This window comes from Maylandia zebra, linkage group LG15 (assembly GCF_041146795.1).
Source record: "Maylandia zebra isolate NMK-2024a linkage group LG15, Mzebra_GT3a, whole genome shotgun sequence".
Classification (NCBI taxonomy): domain Eukaryota; kingdom Metazoa; phylum Chordata; class Actinopteri; order Cichliformes; family Cichlidae; genus Maylandia; species Maylandia zebra.
This window is the reverse complement of record NC_135181.1, coordinates 37,437,992-37,456,067: the sequence shown is the minus strand read 5'-3', so window position 1 is coordinate 37,456,067 and position 18,076 is coordinate 37,437,992. Positions and strand designations below refer to the sequence as shown.

The window sequence follows — 18,076 nt, the reverse complement described above, 5'->3', positions numbered from 1 at the left end:
ACAGTATTAAATTATTTGGTGATTAGACTCTGATGCCAACGGAGCCCCAACAATGGCAGGAAGAAGAACAGGACCTTCTGGAGTCTCGACACTGGAAATGAGGCTGAATTACCAGGCTGAGGTACACATGGGGACGTGGCTCAGTCATAGGAAGGATGACTAACAGAAGAGCACAGATATTTAACGTACAGGGAACAGTGGCTGATGGGCTTGCAAAAGACACTGAAGAAAATTGACTTTGATGTGATATAAAGAACAGACTAACAGGCCAAACCTCCAAAAGCAGATGAATAAATATCAATCTTTTTTATTGAACCGAGACATTGACTTTATTTGGTGTAAGCTTTTTTGAAGACTGCTTACACTCTGAACAAAGAAATCCTGGTGAAAATTCTGAAGCCTGAAGGTCAAATCTTATACTGATGGTGAAAAACTAATATAATGAAAAAATCTCTCAATGTATGGAAATAGAAGTAGACTGTTAGAAAGCAGAACTTCATTATTTGAACTAATCCTAACCCCGATCTTTGTAATCTACGCTTTCACTTTAATGCTTTGTAGGTAGAGATGTTTATGCTTTCTTCTCTCAACCCTTGTTATTATCTCTGTCTCTCTCACTTTCCGTTTCCTCTTTTCACTGCTGCAGCGGCCTGCTTTTCCCATACACGTCAGACATGGTTTTACCCAGATCCAAAGGGAATTACTGAGAAAACATCTCTGGTTACCACCATCTCTGTGGTTATGCTCCTTACCAGTTGTTACAACAGGTCCATTTGAAGTCATGAATGAAAAATGGCATTTCTCTCTAGTGGGTGACACAAGTACTGGACACAATCAGTGGGCTGTATTCAGTCTTCCAGCTTTGCATTTCTATGATCAAAAGGCTCGATCAAGGCCTTGCAATAGCTTTCAACAGAGAAGCCCTCACCCTGAGAGCCACAATGTCACACAATGGCAATACACTTTTACTAAATTAGTCTAATTTAAATGCTGATGTCGGATGGCTGCAGGACTCGTGACTCTTGGTTGTAAGAAAAGAGGAAATAGAGTATAGTTTTTACACAGCCACAAAGTGGTTGGAAGGGTCAACAAAATATCAGACTAAATTTTAACCTAATTTATGTACCCTAACCTTAACCATGTGGTTATTTTTGTAACCATGACAACAATGGTCCCCTGACCTTAACAAAGTTCAATTACTTAAACATACTGTAGATGTTTCCCAAACCTTACCCAAGTAGTTATTTTAACCGAAACCAATGTTTCCCCAAACCTCTCCAAATCTTAAACATAGCTGTGTAAGATCAGAAATCTGTTTTATTTTTGCAGCTGTGATTTTTTTTTTTTACTTTATCCTGCTAATATGAGCACCAAATAAGAGAACTCGTACTAAAGGGTAAAAAGTGCAATGACCACTCCCTCAGCTTCCCTCTCCTCCACCAACAACAAAATGCTGATTTTTCACCCACCAGGAAGCAAGTTCGAAAGCATAGTTGTGCATCTAGTAGGGGCCCCTAATGGCCCAGCTTCCAGTTTATTGAATTAAACGCTTTAATTCCAGATGAACCTGAAGTGCATAAACACAAACAGGGCAGAAACACAGTGAAGTAAATGATGTTTTTCTAGTCTTTCAGCTACAGCTACCTGCTTAAAATATTGGGTCTTTTTTGCTGTCTCATTGGCAGTATCAAGTAAGAAATAGAGCTCTTGTTTGATGTGAAGTGCTCTGTCTTAATGTATCCATCAGTTTGTCAAGATGATGTGGTGAAATTGTCTGGGAAAAAAGATCTTGTTGTCAGAGGAGAATGGCCAGACTGCATCAAGCAACACTAACCTAAATAACCACTTATTACAAACCAGGCATGCAGAAGAGTACCTCTGAGTGCACAACATATGTTGCTACACTTTGAGCCCTGTAGGACCAAACAAGTATCGTTTAAACACAAAAGCCTACCTGAATAGAATTTCAACCATATCCACCCCTTTAAGTGTAGCCATCGTGGGGTGGCTGTAGCTCAGGAGGTAGGGCAGGTCAAGTTCTAATCGGAAAGTCGGTGGTTTGATCCCTAGCCGCTCCAGCTGCCAGAGTGTCCTGAATCCTGCTCCCTGGTGTGTTTCTCAGAGCCTGAATGTGTGTGAATGTTAGATACACCTTCTAAACTTAGGTGTAGAAAAAAAAAGTGCTTTAAGTCAATGAGGCATGTTGTATGTTCTTTAAGTCCTCAAACAGAGTAGAAAGGCACTATATAAGAACCAGTCCATTTACCCTCTCCTGATAGCTGCTTCTAGTAGGAAAATGCAGCATGTCAAAAAGCTCTCAGATAATCTTAAACTGGTATCTTGAACATGTCAGTGTACTCAAATGATCTCCACAGTCAATAGAGCATCTTTGGCATGTGGTGAGATGAGAGAGTCACATCGTGGATCTGCAGCAAAGTGTGGTGCTTATGGACCAAAATCTCCGAGGACTGTTTCCAGCACCTTGTCAAATCTATGCCATGAATAACAAAGGGCAAAGGGGGAATCTAACCAGGTACTAGCAAGAAGCACCAAATAAAATGTTTAGTGAGTGTAAATATTCAACCCTTTGACATGAATGCAAACGAGTTTGGGACTGCCCATAACAATGAAATGAGGAACCACTTTCCTCAGGCGGTGGGACTCATTGTGAGACACCTCCAGGTTCAAATTGTGATTCTCTCTAAAAGTGCCCATTTTCCCAAGAAACTGTTGATAGAAGAATCCCATTGAAGTTGAAGATAAAACCAGCTCTCTCTGTGAATCACAAGAATATTCCAACAGAGCTGCTCTTGCATTATGCGAAGAAAAAAAAAAGTGATTAACCCAGAATTTGTCTTCTAATTGCCCATATATTAAGCTATTGATGTTCAGAATTACAAAGCTAAGCACATCACAGGCCTGAATGAATAAATGACTGTTTGAATAAGACATTAGCAAACAACCCCACACTAAAACTACACCCACGCAGGATTTAATTTCCCCCACCGTCTAATAAGCTTTCCCTTTTCTCCCTTTGCCATCTCCTCCTTTTCTCTTTTCCAATTTTACAAACACATACACACACCCAGCCACTTACTGTAGACAATTACAGAGTCTGCTAATTTTGCCTTGGGAACTTTTTGCAGTTTATGGGCCAGATACAACACTTTAGAAGAGACAATTTGGTACAGTCGTGGAAGAGCAGAGAAAGCTGACATTAAAACAGTACTTCACATAGTGCAGATTTCATAAGGCTCTCTATTTTGAGGTAAATGGTGAGTCTTTTACCTTTTCTGTCCCCATTTTTGAGTATTGCTCTTGTACAAAATAAATGGTAAGACTGCACAAGGCTAACAAATTTCATGACAGCCATTAATACCATCAGAAGGCACTTCATTAAAAATGGAAAATGGGATTTAAAGATTCTCACACTGTTTTTTAACATGTATTCCCCTCAAACAACTTAAAACGTTTATTTCAATGCAAGCCTAAGGCCAGCTACAATGCAAATTAGGTTTACATATACAGCACATCTACTTGCTGTGGGTTTGCACAGTTTATGTGTATACTTTAAAGAACCAGTTGTTGAGATGTCTTCAGCCGGGCCACTTAATCTGTAGCTGCTCTTGAGATGCAAAGAGAAACCATTGTGACAAGTGGGTTTCTGGTTTGTATCCCTGTACCAGCTGGGAAACTGTCAGGGGAAAATGAGTAAGATGCTCTGTACGCTCAAAAACCACAGTTGAGATGCCAACAAGCAAGGCACCGAACCCTGTAGTTGCTCCAGTTTAACCAGTAAAACTTTCAGGCGAGTATGTGAACTTGGAATTTGCCTTAAACGAAACAAAAATAGATCCTAATTTTCTGAGAATACTAAACATACTGGGATGTGCTTAAAATGATGCTTTCTTTGTAAACTTCACATCCTTGCATCCAAGACTAAATTACTTAAAGGACACTTGAAACAGGAAGGAAAGAAAAAACAAAAAAAAAGAAAGAAAGAAAAGAGATGACGTGTGTGTCAGAGTTCTTTTTTTTCTCCTATGATGTACAGTGACAATGTACCAGAACTAAGAATAACCATCCTGATGATGTTCAAGCCATCATGTGCCCCTCTGGCCTTGTTTGACAGCTCTTTCAAACAAATGGACAGAAACCCCCCACAGAACAGAACAAAGGCCCACAAGACTTTCCATATAAATGTGCAGTGGAAAGAACACTAAAACCAATGTAAAAGTGAGCAGATGTGCCCAACACAGAGATGACACCATGTCACTGGTGTTTGAAAAAGCCACATGTGTCTGATGTCGGGGATGTGTAAAAAACGTCTATCGTCATTCGAGTAGTACAGAGGAAAGGATCTGTGCTGTGGTGCTGAAGCTGAAGGGTCTCTTGCCATTTTCTTTCCTGTTGGTAAGATGTCTGGGGTGCTGCTCCTGCCACCTTCTGGACCATTTTTTGGGACACATGCAATACATCAAATAAAGAAGAAAAGAGAAAAAGAAAACAGAGAGAGGGTGATGTGTATTTCCTGCCTGTTCCTTAAAAGGGAGAAGTTAAAGATTTTAAGAGAGAGAGTCTTTGAAGATAACAACAATAAAATTTTCATTAAAAAAAAACCTCACATTATGGAAGACAAGGAAGATATGAGTTAAAAAAAATACATATATTAAAAAAAAATACTTCTAAAATGTGAACTTTGTAGCCCTAACCTCCTCATGAAGGCTATTCCACAGCCCTACTTCAAATGCCATATCCCCTTTCTTTATCAAGCTGGATTTTGAAATGGCAATAAATGATATGTACTAGGACCTTTTAGTGGCTGGAAGGCACATGCTGGGATAAAAGATCACGCATCTTGGAGGAAGAGGTTTGAGGGTGTCTCAAATAGCTGATAATCGCTTATTATCAATTTTGTAAGAAACATCTAGCCAGTGTAACGCTACAGGGTAAAAATGCAGCCAGTTTTTCTTTTTTCTCTCTGACATGATGAAACCAGGAGAAGAAATATTTGATCAAAATGAAGGTAAAGACCATTTAATCTAAATTTTTTCTGTATTTAACTGCAGGTAATTTGGTGACATGCGCTCATAGATGTGTTTTTTTTCCCAGCTCAGCATTTTAGCAAGCTCACTGCTTGGAAAGATCTGAGAGAAATCAAAAGAAAGCTATTAAAAATATAATTTGTGTTAAAGGAAGTCTCTTTATTTCACAAATATAATACTAAGAGGACATGTTAAGGCTACAAGTATTAGAAGATTCCCGATGTCACCAGGACTAATGTGGAAAACTGTGCTGAAATAAAATGATGCAGAAGTAATGCAGTGAGTAGAGAAAGATCAGAAGGATCCAAGGATCAGGGCGTACACATCCATGATCTGACGGACCCATATTCCAGAGCCAGGAAACTTGTCCTCACCATCACCACCACCTCCACAGGCAACCTCATCCAACACAGGTTAGCTGCAGAGAGCCTACTGGTCATGATCCAATGTGACCCAGTGTTAATTCCCTGGTGAAAGCCACCCAGTCAGTCCAGTAATGCCTCAAAACCTCAAGGTTTATATGAACAAGCTCCACTCTGAATGGGAACCCAGGAACTAGGCCGGTAATAACAGACCTCAGGAAAAGAAAAAGTTTTGACCAAAGAGAGAGCGGTGAACAGGGACTCACCCCGTTTGCCTGCTCGTTTTCTCTCCCTGCAGGTTTTTGGGAAAATGTCGAACACGCTTCCTGTAAAACTATGTAGTATTTATTACAGCCTTTAGTTTTTGATGGCTGGGGTCATGTAGCCTGCTGTCTATTTATCCTAGAGGTCATTTACTACTGGTTTTTGGGGCCAGGAGAGGAAGAAGGGAACGAAATCTAAGATGCAGGAACTAAATTGGTAGCAAATATATAGCTTCCAACTTGTCCATTGGCCGTGATGCATTTTTCAAGCGCTGTGCTCCAAGATGCGGGGACGGCTTGCCTCTGAAATAATATTTCAACAGTGGTTACAGATGCAAAACCGGTGCCATCTCTCAGTTTGGGCTGCTCCCACCAAAGTGCAGCATAAGGGATTTTAATTTTATTCCTGGGAAGATATTATGCTTTGCTGAGAAGGGGTGGTGATCATAAGGTTAAGAGAGGCATACTCATAACCAAAGGGTTGCATGTTTTAATTTCCAGGCTGAATAGCATAGGGTATGCCATTGCAATGCCTTTAAGTCAGCCCCTAGTCCAGTGCCCTACTGCAAACCTTGTCATCGATCAGATACCAAGTAAATACAGAGCTCCAAACTGCCAATACAATAGTGCAACAATACACAGCTTTCAGCTTTTCATGTATTTTTTCAACCAGACCTTTGCTGGACCCGTGGGATGTTAATGTGCCTGTCTCTAAAGCATGTTGAGTCAGCTTCTGTTGTTCAAATGTGCTAAAGTAGACATGACAGTGAACACACAAAGGTTCAGACATTTTTAACTATGCATATTGGAGACATCACTCCCTGGTCAATCAGTGGCATGGAGTCTGTTGACATCAATCTCTGAGCTCCCACCAAAGTATAGGTACCTGGTACCAGGTACTATAACCCAGAGAAGAACCCAAAAAAACTGAGTCAAGTCAACCTGAGTTGTGTCAAGTAGGTACAAGTACTGAAATTAGAGGATAGAACCAAAGTATCGATCCTATCACGCTAGTGTCAGTCTGACAGATAGATGCTATCGATTTTTGGATGGCTTCACCACCTCTACTGAATTCACTACAGGCCCGTGGTTGCACTTGGCCATTCCTTGAGGGCGTTGCTGGAAAAAAAAGCACACGTAAGCTCAAATCCCCCCAAAATGGATAAAAACAGGCATCAGTGCATGCTTCGAGGTCACCCAAAGAGGCCTGAAACTGAGCTGCAAAAGTTATACAAACAAATTGAGAAACACACCTTATGTTAATGAGAGATCATTTTCTACCGCTGCAATCATTCAGGCCAGCCATTCAGAAGAAGGATTCGCATTAAAGTTCGAGATCAATGCCTCAAAGATATTTACACGAGGGGTGCTGAACGATTGTTCCACTGCAGCTAAACTCTCCAAAAGATGACTCTGACCATCTCATTTTCATTTAAATGGCTTAGCGCAGTCCCATTTGCTCTCTGCATTCCTGCAGCCAGACAGGCTCACTAAAAACCAATGAGCTGAAGAAAATAGGAAAGCCTCGTTGTAGTCTTATACAAACAGCATATGGTTTGCGCCATGCCGCTGCACACAGCAGCACTCCTTAAACTTTATTTGCTCCTCGGTATCAAGTTGTCCTCTTGCCATCTGTGCAATCATGAAGTTTCACACTCTCGAAGTTTCTTTTGTCAAAGCACCTTCAAGAGAACACGAGCAATATTCAGGTGTCACAACTGAGTGTTTCCTACACGCGCAACTTGATTTTATTAGTATTATTCTAAGGACCGTGGGCATTACTCTGTAATAATCATGTCAGCTTGCATTCTGTAGCTCCTGAACACATTACCAGCTATTTGTCTGTTGATTTTCCGAGCATATGCGAGACACACAGTGAGCCTGTGCCATGTATTAAACTGCAAATCCATTATCTCAGATGCCCCCCTCGGGAATCAAATATGGCAACCCAGAATTTCCATAAATTCTCCACTGACTGCTCGTCTGTCTTCACTTAGTTGTCAGCGGCATCTGAACATCATTTGGTTGTTTTGTTTTTATTAAGGAGGGGAAAATGGCAGCACGGTGGCACGGTGGTTAGCACTGTTGCCGCACAGCAAGAAGGTCCTGAGTTCAATTCCACCATCAGGAGTGGAATTGAACACTTTCTGTGTGGAGTTTGCATGTTCTCCCCGTGTTTGCGTGGGTTCCCTCCGGGTACTCCGGCTTCCTCCCACCGTCCAAAGACATGCAGCTTGTGGGGATAGGTTAATTGGATAATCCAAATTGTCACTAGGTGTGAATGTTTGAATGAATGTGAGTGCGAATGGTTGTCTGTCCCTGTGTGTTAGCCCTGCGACAGACTGGCGACCTGTCCAGGGTGTACCCTGCCTCTCGCCCTATGACAGCTGGGATAGGCTCCAGCGACCCTGAAAAGGATAAGCGGAAGCGAATGGATAGATGGATGGATGGAAAAATGGCTCTCGAGATCTCAAAGAAAAGAGAAATAAAGTCGGGATATGTCTGATCATATCATCAGGCTCTGATCAGTAGCCATGCACGTAGCTGACAGGATGTTGCAGATGTTTAAAAGCCCCCCCACCCCCCGTTTTCCCCCACGGCAAGATGAAATTAATGGCCTATTTATAAACACCTGTCACACAGCCCAGATAAACCAAGGTTCTGTGGGTGTTTGTACTCCCTCATATCTTATTGACACCCTGGAAGAAGAACAATGGCATGAAGGCCGATGGTGCTAGAGCCATAACAGGGTCTGCAGAGAGCCCCAGCCATCATGCTGACGGTTTGTCCTCCTGAGGGCACATAATAGTTATTCTCGTGAGAGGGAAGACTGCGATATAACTAGGGACACCCTTTCTTTATCAAATGCCCTCTAAACAAGGTGTGTAAAAAATAAGAATCGGCTCGACAAAGACTAAGTCCACTGGACGGAATTTAGAGCAAGTGAAGGAGACCATGATTTTTACAGCTTTTTTTTACTGATAAAGACCCCCATGGCCCTTCATACTACACCAAAGCAATTAAGTAACTGATAACTGGCACTAAAGTTCCTTTTTTTCACTACAGGTTATAAAATTTTCCGTTTTGGCACTACGGTTGAAAAAAGGGGGGTTTCTCTGAATCAATAAAAACTTTCAGTTTTATAATTACAGGACTGTCTGGGAAATGACTTACAAGAACACTTGCTGTAATTTTATACACTAATTCTTACAGTTTAAGTCCAAAGAGTCATGCTGACTGAATTCCTTCTTCACAGCGGGCAGCATTTCTTTAGAAAAACTGTGACAAAATTGCTATTTTTCTTATATTATATGTGTGATATATAAAACATGAAGTTCTCAGGGATTAAATGTTTACTTAAACTTGAGATCAAAGGTGGCTGCATGTGGCCCACGACGTAAACTGAGTTTGACACCCGTGTTCTAAACATTTACCGCATCAGAGTGAGACTGACACGGGTGCCTGTTGCACTGAGCCCTGCCAAAGAGTGTTGTTACTCAGCTACTTCAGGATTATTTGGCAAATCAAGCAAGAGTCAGCAAGTCTTTTTGGCTGGATCCACTTGACACCATCAGAAGACACGATGCCAGTAACTTGAGGTGATTCAGGTCACTTTCTGAAACTTCAAAACACAACTATGAAGCGTGATCTGTTTAACCCTCTATGCTCGTTTGTCAGATTGAAGAAGTCATTTGCCACCTTCGTTTCATATAATTTCCTTTTATCCATTTGTATTTTTTGTTTTATTACTCACAATTATTCCTGAAAAATTCTCACATTTTGATATTAAGCAGCCTGCCAAACCAAGAACAAAATATCAGCATCAAAGTTTACATCTTAAAGATTACTGATCACCGTCCCTGCTTTGGCAATTCAGCTGGGTTATTTCACATTTTAGGCATGTTGCTGCCCTCTACCTGCCACAAGACTGTACTGTACCCTCTATGTTTTTGATTAAAAAAATAAAATCAAGCTGCAACAGGCTTGTATCTCTTGTGAGCATCATCATCATAATGTTATATCGAAAGAAGACATTTTTCAAAAACAGGAAACAGTTCCACATAAACTGATACGAATATAAAATTTTATTACAACAGAAGTAGTAAATGGTGAATATGAAATGAAGCTCTATCAATAGGAAGGGTAAAGTATGCAAAATTGATATTTGTGATGGTTTGGAATGAACTCTTCTAAAATACAGATGGTTTTCAGTAAGATGTGGATGACAAATCTGACAACCACATTACAGTAAGACAGTAAAATTATTGTAAAGTAATTATTTGAAGTTTCTTGATTGGACTTAAAAGCTTCCATTACTGTAACGATTTCTGACTACAGCTATACATTTAAACAACACAAATGACACTTGTGACATTGCATAAAGCCTGAAAAAAAAACAAAGAGAAACTACAGCAGGGGATGATCCTTGGTTTTGTGCATGTTTTCCTGAACACGTCAAAAAAACGTGGGTGAGGTTTGTTAAATTTGCATAAGGTGTCATTGGGTGGCACCACGGAACACAAATTCACATTTTAATTCTTCGTCTCGCTAATGAAACACCTATATACAACAAGATGAGGTGCCTTATTTATGACTGCCACTAAATACTACGTTTTGTGGGCTGCAGAATAAATATGTTGGACATCCAAAAGCTGCAAAGTTACTTGGTTCAGTCACTTTCTGAGGAGTCACTTGAGCTGGAAGAGGAAGAAGACTCGTGTTTCCTTTTCTTCTCTCTTTTTTTGTGATGCTTCCCGTGCTCTTTTTTGTTCTTTTTGCTTTTCTTCTTTTGGCTTTTTATTTTCTTTTTCTTCTTTCTACGCTCCACATCAGAGGAAGAGCGCGACCTGCTGCGCTTCTTTTTCTTTTTTGAAAGCTCCTCCTCGTCGCTCGATGATGAATCAGATCTAAGTAAATACAAAAAGTATTAAAAGACAAAAACAAATCAAATAACTCAGTTTATCTATGAAGGTAAACACACTTTCATTTCAGAAAAGCGGCCAAATAAACTGCAAAGGTAATAAATATATACTGAGTCTGACTTATGCAAGTAGTGCAAGTAAATACTCAGGCACAATAAATACAAGGATGACAGCAGTGGAGTACAAGTGTGTTACAACACTCTCATAGCTCTATCTTAATACATCAACTCATATAATATGAACATTAAACATGTGCAAACAAGTAGACTGGGACATCAAAAATATTTAGGTTACCTCTTTCTTGACTTTCTGTCTTTGCTCTTCTTCCGTTTTCGTCTTCTTTTTCTATCATCATCGCTGTCATGGGAACCTACCATGCAAAACCAGCACCTTTAATCTCATAACTAAGAGGCCTCATCAAAAATAAATAAATATAAATAAAGAACTAATAAAATAACTGCTGTCCAATTGCAAAAATCCACACTTTTGATTTTAATCAGGCTCCAGCTTGTATTGATTGGATGCTGAATTATGTAAAACTGCTGTATTTATTGCAAATTGCCTTGCAGTAAATAATTGCATATTTTAAAAGCTTACAGAAAACAAGGGCAGGTGCATCAATTCTGACCTTTTCGATGCTGGCCGCTTCGCTTCTCGCCGCGTTGAACCTGAGGTTCATCATCTTCACTCTCCTCGCTGCTAGTGCTGCTCACATCCAGAACAATGTCCTTATGAGGGTCCACTTTAACAAAATTTCGGCACTCAAATGTTAAATGGCCCGCTGAAAGATGAAAGTCAGAGAGAGCGGTAAAGAGCGGTGAGGACACTTTTTAATTAACATCTCTGAACCTCAACCTTGAAACTCATAAGAGGACATGCAAATAAGTAAAAAAAAAAAAAAATCCATCCATCCGCTTATCCTTTTCAGGGTCGCAGGGGGCGCTGGAGCCTATCCCAGCTGTCATAGGGCGAGAGGCAGGGTACACCCTGGACAGGTCGCCAGTCTGTCGCAGGGCCAACACACAGGGACAGACAACCATTCACACTCACATTCACTCGCACATTCACACCTAGTGGCAATTTAGATTATCCAATTAACCTATCCCCACAAGCTGCATGTCTTTGGACGGTGGGAGGAAGCCGGAGTACCCGGAGAGAACCCACGCGAACAAGGGGAGAACATGCAAACTCCACACAGAAAGACCCCGGCCTGATGGTGGAATTGAACTCAGGACCTTCTTGCTGTGAGGCAGCAGTGCTAACCACCGTGCCACCGTGCTGCACCCGTGTTCTTGTTGTAAATAAATAAATAACCTAATTACAATTTATTTCCAAAATAAATCTGGCTCAAAGGCTGGGTAAGAGGCACCATAAAACAGACTCCGTCCTAACTCATAAATAATGAAAATAAAGTCTATTTTCACTGAGTAAATACTGGGGGTACAAGTATAACAGTATGACATCCACACATCTCTGAAGCTTGTAATGAAACGTGTTGGTTAGTTTTACTTACGATAGCCACATTTCTTGCACCCAGCTCTGATGTTGTCCTTATTAGGTCCTGTAAGATCGTTAAGAGCTTTTTAATGATTTTCATGCAAGTATGCATTCATATTCACATTATTATGTAAACTTCTAATTAAATACATATGCCTTTATAAAATGAACATACTGGTTGAGCTCTATATAAAGTGGTGAAAGGGTGATAAAGAATGACCCGCTACTATGCTTTTTAAGCACCCAAAACATACAGTAGGTATCCACTCACAGCTACTTTATTAAGTGCACTTTGCTAGTGCAGGGCTGGACTGCGTTGTGCCTTCAGACCTGTCTTAATTCTGTATGGCAGAGCTTCAACAAGGTGCTGCAAACATTCCTCAGTGGTTTTGGTCCAGATCGACATGATAGCATCATACAGTTATTGCAGACTTGTCGGCTGAACATTTGTGCCGTGAATCTCCCTATGGTGCCCTACTAGATTGAGATCAGCTGACTATGGAGACCATCTGAAAACAGTCAACTCATTTTCATCTTCAAGAGACTAGGTTGAGATGATTTGAGTGTTGTAGTGCATTCTCCTGCTAGAAGCAGCTATCAGGAGGCAGGTACACTGTGGTCATCAAGGGGTGGATATGGTTAGAAATGATATTCAGGTAGGCTGTTGCATTACAAAGGGGCCCAAATTGTACCAAAGAAATATCGCCCACACCATGACACTACCATAAGCAGTCTGCACTGTTGATACAGGGCAGTGTGGATCCATGTTTTCAAGTTGATTATGCCAAATTTTATTCCTACCGTCTGACAGCTTAAGTGACATCAGACCAGGCAACATTTTTTTCAAATCAGCTATTGTCCAGTTTTGTGCTCTGGGCTCATCTGCGTCAAGGTTCAACGTGTACGTTCACATGTGCGTTCAGAGATGCTCTCCTGCATACCTTGATGCAGGAGAGCATCTGATGGGAAAGCTGTTGCTTTCCCATCAGCAACAGCTTTCCCATCAGCTGTTGCTTTCCCATCAGCTCCAGACCATCTGGCCATTCTCCTCTAACCTCTGGCATTAATAAAGCATTTTTGCTCACAGAACTGTCACTTAGGGCTGCCACAAACGATTATTTTGATAGTCGACTAGTCACCGATTATTTTTGCGATTAGTCGACTAATCAGATCATCATCCATTAGACGTAAAACTACAGCTTATTGCACCAGCAGCATCTGCTCTTATATAACTATCATTAGCTTACAGCTTTAAGTGTTTAAGGTATGTGCTCACTAAAAGTAAAGACAAGATGATAGTTTGTTAAATTTTTATGAAATTTGCAGATTGTTTCGGTGAAGTTTAATAAACTCCTTGCTATCTAAACTATAACAGGACACTGGAGTATATTCTGGAGCATCTCACACTTCTGATAATCAGCTGTCTGCTTGACGTTTATTCAGCTGTGCAAAAACTATAACTTTAATCTCAGACAAACTGATTTACTCAGGAACAAATAAAATACTAAAAAAAAAAAAGCCAAACAATAACATTTTAAGTTATCTAAGTGACTCATATATATTTAACCTGAGTAGCGAAAGACAGCGGTGGGTTTGAAAACGATTTGTGGGGAGTCCGGTGTTCTCACGGCGCTAGTGAGCCTAGCCCCCGGCTCGCTAACGAGCTAGTGGGTAACAGACGTCTCCGAAAACGTCGGAGCGCTTTTGAAAATATGTGGTGTCCTGATAAACTGAGCAGATATTTGAGGTTTACACAGCTACATTCTCGCCTGAAAATATGTTAAACGTTTATTTTGTGACCCAGAAAGAATAATAAGAGTAACATTAAAACTAACTAGCTGCCGCCATTGTTGGAAACTGCGCTGGGCCGCGCTATGAATTCTGGGACACAGCTGCTTCTTCTTCTTCTTCTTCGGGGTTTAACGGTAGCTGACATCCTTGTACATGCAATGCTGCCATCTTCTGTTTCAGTCCGTTATTACACTCTTAAATCCTGCCACTTATTCCTGCGTCCAGGCACGTGCAGAGCGGGGGGCTGGAGGGGCTTGAGCACCCGCCCCTTTCCTGATGGGTGCCCAAAGTGCCCTTTTGTTGAGGAAACTTTTAAAAAATGTTTAATTTTTTTTATGTGTGCGTGCGTGCGGAGTCCTGTCTGTGCCCCTCAACAATAATATATACTATAATCACAGTTTTGCTAAATAAAAGGATCTGGCTTGCATCAGTCACATGATCACATTTAACCAATGATCGCCCTTGACGGCAGAACGCGCTGGTTATGAGACGGGAAAGAGCTCACAAAAAGCACGCGCATTTTTTGCGGTCCAGAGCCGTAGGAGAAACACAAGTTAACTCAGAGATACAGACTGATGCGACAAAACCAGTAAGTAGGTGTACAGCGTACACTGTAGTGTGTAGCACACAGGAGTATTAGCTTATTACGTACACGTTGGTAAGCTGTCTTGTGGCAACTGACGAACTGAAACAAACGAGCGTGCTGTGTGTGCAACAGCGCGACAAACATTACCTGTCCTTTTATTAACTGCACAAGTAGTGCTGGTCATAGCTGCTGGCTACCTGTGTAAGGCTGTCATGGGTCTGTAGCTCTGTCAGCGTTTTAGGGAACATATTTAGTTTTAAAGTAAGTTACAGAGCTTTTCCTGTCTTTCTGGAGGGATTATATTTCACTAAAAACGATCTAATATGCATGTCCACATAATTATGCATTATTATAATATTTTAAAAAACACACGCTGTATTTTAAAGAACATACATTAAGAAGCAGATTATATTAGATTTATATTTTAAATAAGACAAAATTTGGATTTTACAGCAGTGAAATTATTGTATGTCTACAGTTTAAAAATGTAATAAGCTTTGCCCCTGCACAGAGTGGATAGTGAAACAAATGGAATCATCATAATGACATTATTTCATATTTATTACTTCCCCCTCCTCTTTGCTTTATTATTGTAGCTCTAGTAATAAATAATAATGTAAAGATTCTGGATCAGCACCATGATGCCCACAGTATATACAGTATTCTGAAGAAGGTCTAAAACGTCACTGTGTGTGCGTGCATGTGTGTGTTTTATTTAGATGGATTTTTAAAAAAAATACTCATGATATAACATTGTCCAGACATGGCTGGTAAGGACATGAGGAGGAAACAGTAGAGCTATGTGAGGCTACTAAAGGCAGTGCTATAACATTTTTCTCTCATCATTTTATTATAGATTAAGTGCAAGAGTTGTTAGGTGTGGATAATTTTTTGTTGCCTTATGGTTCCAAGCGCTGTCACCAATCTTTGCATTTTGTTATTATCTCATGACACTTGTTTAATCAGCTACCATCTCTCCTATGGACTCTTTAATGTCTACAGTCTCAGATCAGCACAGCCCTGCCCTCCAGCACTATCAGCAGCAGGAGCAGCAGAAACCCCTCAACAGCAACATTGTACCCATCAGGTAAAACATCGGCTACGTTTGCTTTGCCTTGTTGCCCATATTAGATTCTTGATGACTGTGTGTTGTTGTTATTCAGCCTGGTTCAATGCGCCCCTTTTTAACTTTGAGCACCCGCCCCTTTAAACCTCTCTGCACGGCCCTGCCTGCGTCTTTTGTGATCTTACAAAGTTTCAAACGACGCGTCGACTATTAAATCAGTCGTCGACGATTTTGATAGTCGACATAATCGTGACTAGTCGACAAATCGTGGCAGCCCTACTGTCACTCACTGGATATGAGCTCTTTTTCAGTCCATTCAAAACCCCATAGATTGTTTAGTGTGAGTTTACTGAGTTTCAATACTTTGACCAGCTCATCTGACACTAACAACCACAGCAGACTCAAATTCACATTTCCCCTCATTCTGATCTTCGGTTTGAATTTCAGCAGCTCACCTTAACCATGTCGACCTGACTAAATGCACCAGGTTATTGCTACGTGATTAGCTGATTGATTATTTACTTTAAAAGGTAACAAGGGTAACAGATGTATCTAATAAAGTTACTAATTGAGTGCATATGTTGTGTGATATATTAATATTATTATTATTTTACTCTCTCTACTCAACCAAAAAGGAGATAAGCCTAATGCTAGTTACAAGAGCTAATCATAACAAAAAGTACTAAAATCGAATCCATGAGTGTTTTACATGGAGTATCTCGACATTTACAAGTACTGTGCTTTACGCTATTCTGTACATCAACCGCAATGTAGCCCCGTGTGCTAAACGTAGCCAAGTTCCTCGCTGGGTTAGTCATTGCACAGACTTCACTTCAAAGGGTTTGTGTTCTTAAAATACGTTAAGCTAACGTAAACGTAAGCCCCACTTTGTGTTACCAATGCGTTAGTTACCCTGTCAGCTCTTATCATTCCAGCGAAAACTACATGAATAATACAATAGAAACTGCGAAGATAAGTAAGTTAGACATTTGAAATATAATTCCCACCTGGTACAGCCATCACTGTGTCCACAATAAAGCCCGCAAACAGCAAAACTTAGTATTGTTATAGCGCGAATCAGCCAACAGCGTCCTCACACCAAATACCGTCGACAGGAAACACTTGTTCTATAAACTACCGCGTTCCCCCTGCTTATGTTCGTGTATTTTTTTCTTACTGACGGCAAGGAAACCAAACTAGTGGCGCATTATCGCCGCCCGACGGAAAGGAGTTGGAGCAGCAGACTGTGTGACATATTTTCACAAGGATTTCTTGTGGAAAAAAAACAAGAAAAAATATAGAAAAGTGAATAATCTAAATATAATGTTCTATTGTCTTCAATGTTTACACTTACATAAGCTATGAATAATCTGCCATTGTCAGACCCTGGTGACGCTATAACAAAAAAACCCTGAAATATTTGTGCCATGCATGACTGCTTTGCCAGTAAAGTCAGCTGTGGTTTTTGTAAGGGGTTAATTGCAGGCAGCTAGAGTCGGACTGGCAGATGGAAAATGTTGACAGATGCATGGCCCCCAGACATGCTCTCACCATCATGTCTGTGGCTGTGACACAAATGCACGGACGCACATACACGAAAACAATCTCAGTCCTGATCTTTGATGATGCCACATGCTTTAGCGTGGGCTAGTTTTAATTATGTGATTTACCTTGTTTACTATTGAAATGATGTTCCTTTCAACTACACATATGATGCCTCACGGCTCTGAAGTTCAGCCCAGTCAAAGAACTTTTGCACCTCATTTTTATTATTATTAGTTTTTTTTAATTTGGAAAATATAGACAAAAGCAAGATATTTAAAGAAAATAATATAACTAAAATAAAATTATAAATGCTAAAAAATACTATGAAATGAGCCCCCAAACTGAAACTGTTGTTACTTACAGTAACTTTGTCTGTCTGTTTTAAGTTTTACTACAAAAATTGGCTCATTTGAATTGAGCTTCATAGATATTTCCTGTAGCTTGTTGTGTGAAGAACTCAATTTCTTCACACTTGTTCTGCTAGTTGTTATTTACAGTAAAAACTAGCAGAAATTATGATCCATGAACTGCATGACCCAAGTCCAATTAGCTTAATCATAAACTAAAGGAAATAAAACAGATTCTAGAGACTTCTAAAAACAACTTCTTATTATGTAATTTTCAACCTCAAATTAGTTAGTATTTAGCATTTCTGACCACCTGGATTTAGCTTCTATAGGCACAGGTTTCCAAGAATAACTCAAATGAAAACCACAGTCGAAAGAGAGCCAATAACACAATAACACAAAAAGCAGCTAAGGATTTCCAAAATGAGTACAGGAAAGCTGGAAATGAATTTGCCCCATTTAACTTCACACTATTTTCAACTGGGCTGTGGCTAAAAATTCCCCGGTCCTTGTTGATTACACATCAGATTGAATTAACAAATACATACATAGAATACATAGAAATAGCTTCTGTGGTGTGTGTGTGTGTGTGTGGGGGGGGGGGGGGGGGGGGGGGGGTTACTTTGAAGTATGCCATTAACAAATAAGCACT

General features: G+C 40.3%; 1 protein-coding gene across 1 annotated transcript; it reads right to left on the bottom strand.

The window, feature by feature from the left end:
* Positions 1-9,737: 9,737 nt before the first annotated feature.
* Positions 9,738-16,695, bottom strand: srek1ip1 (SREK1-interacting protein 1). The gene is made up of 5 exons (XM_004561993.6): positions 16,540-16,695; positions 12,106-12,153; positions 11,221-11,373; positions 10,887-10,962; positions 9,738-10,577 (listed from the first exon to the last, which is right to left on the bottom strand). The coding sequence occupies exons 1-5, from the start codon at positions 16,550-16,552 to the stop codon at positions 10,340-10,342; spliced, it is 528 nt and encodes a 175-aa protein (XP_004562050.1). The 5' UTR covers positions 16,553-16,695; the 3' UTR covers positions 9,738-10,339.
* Positions 16,696-18,076: the final 1,381 nt, after the last annotated feature.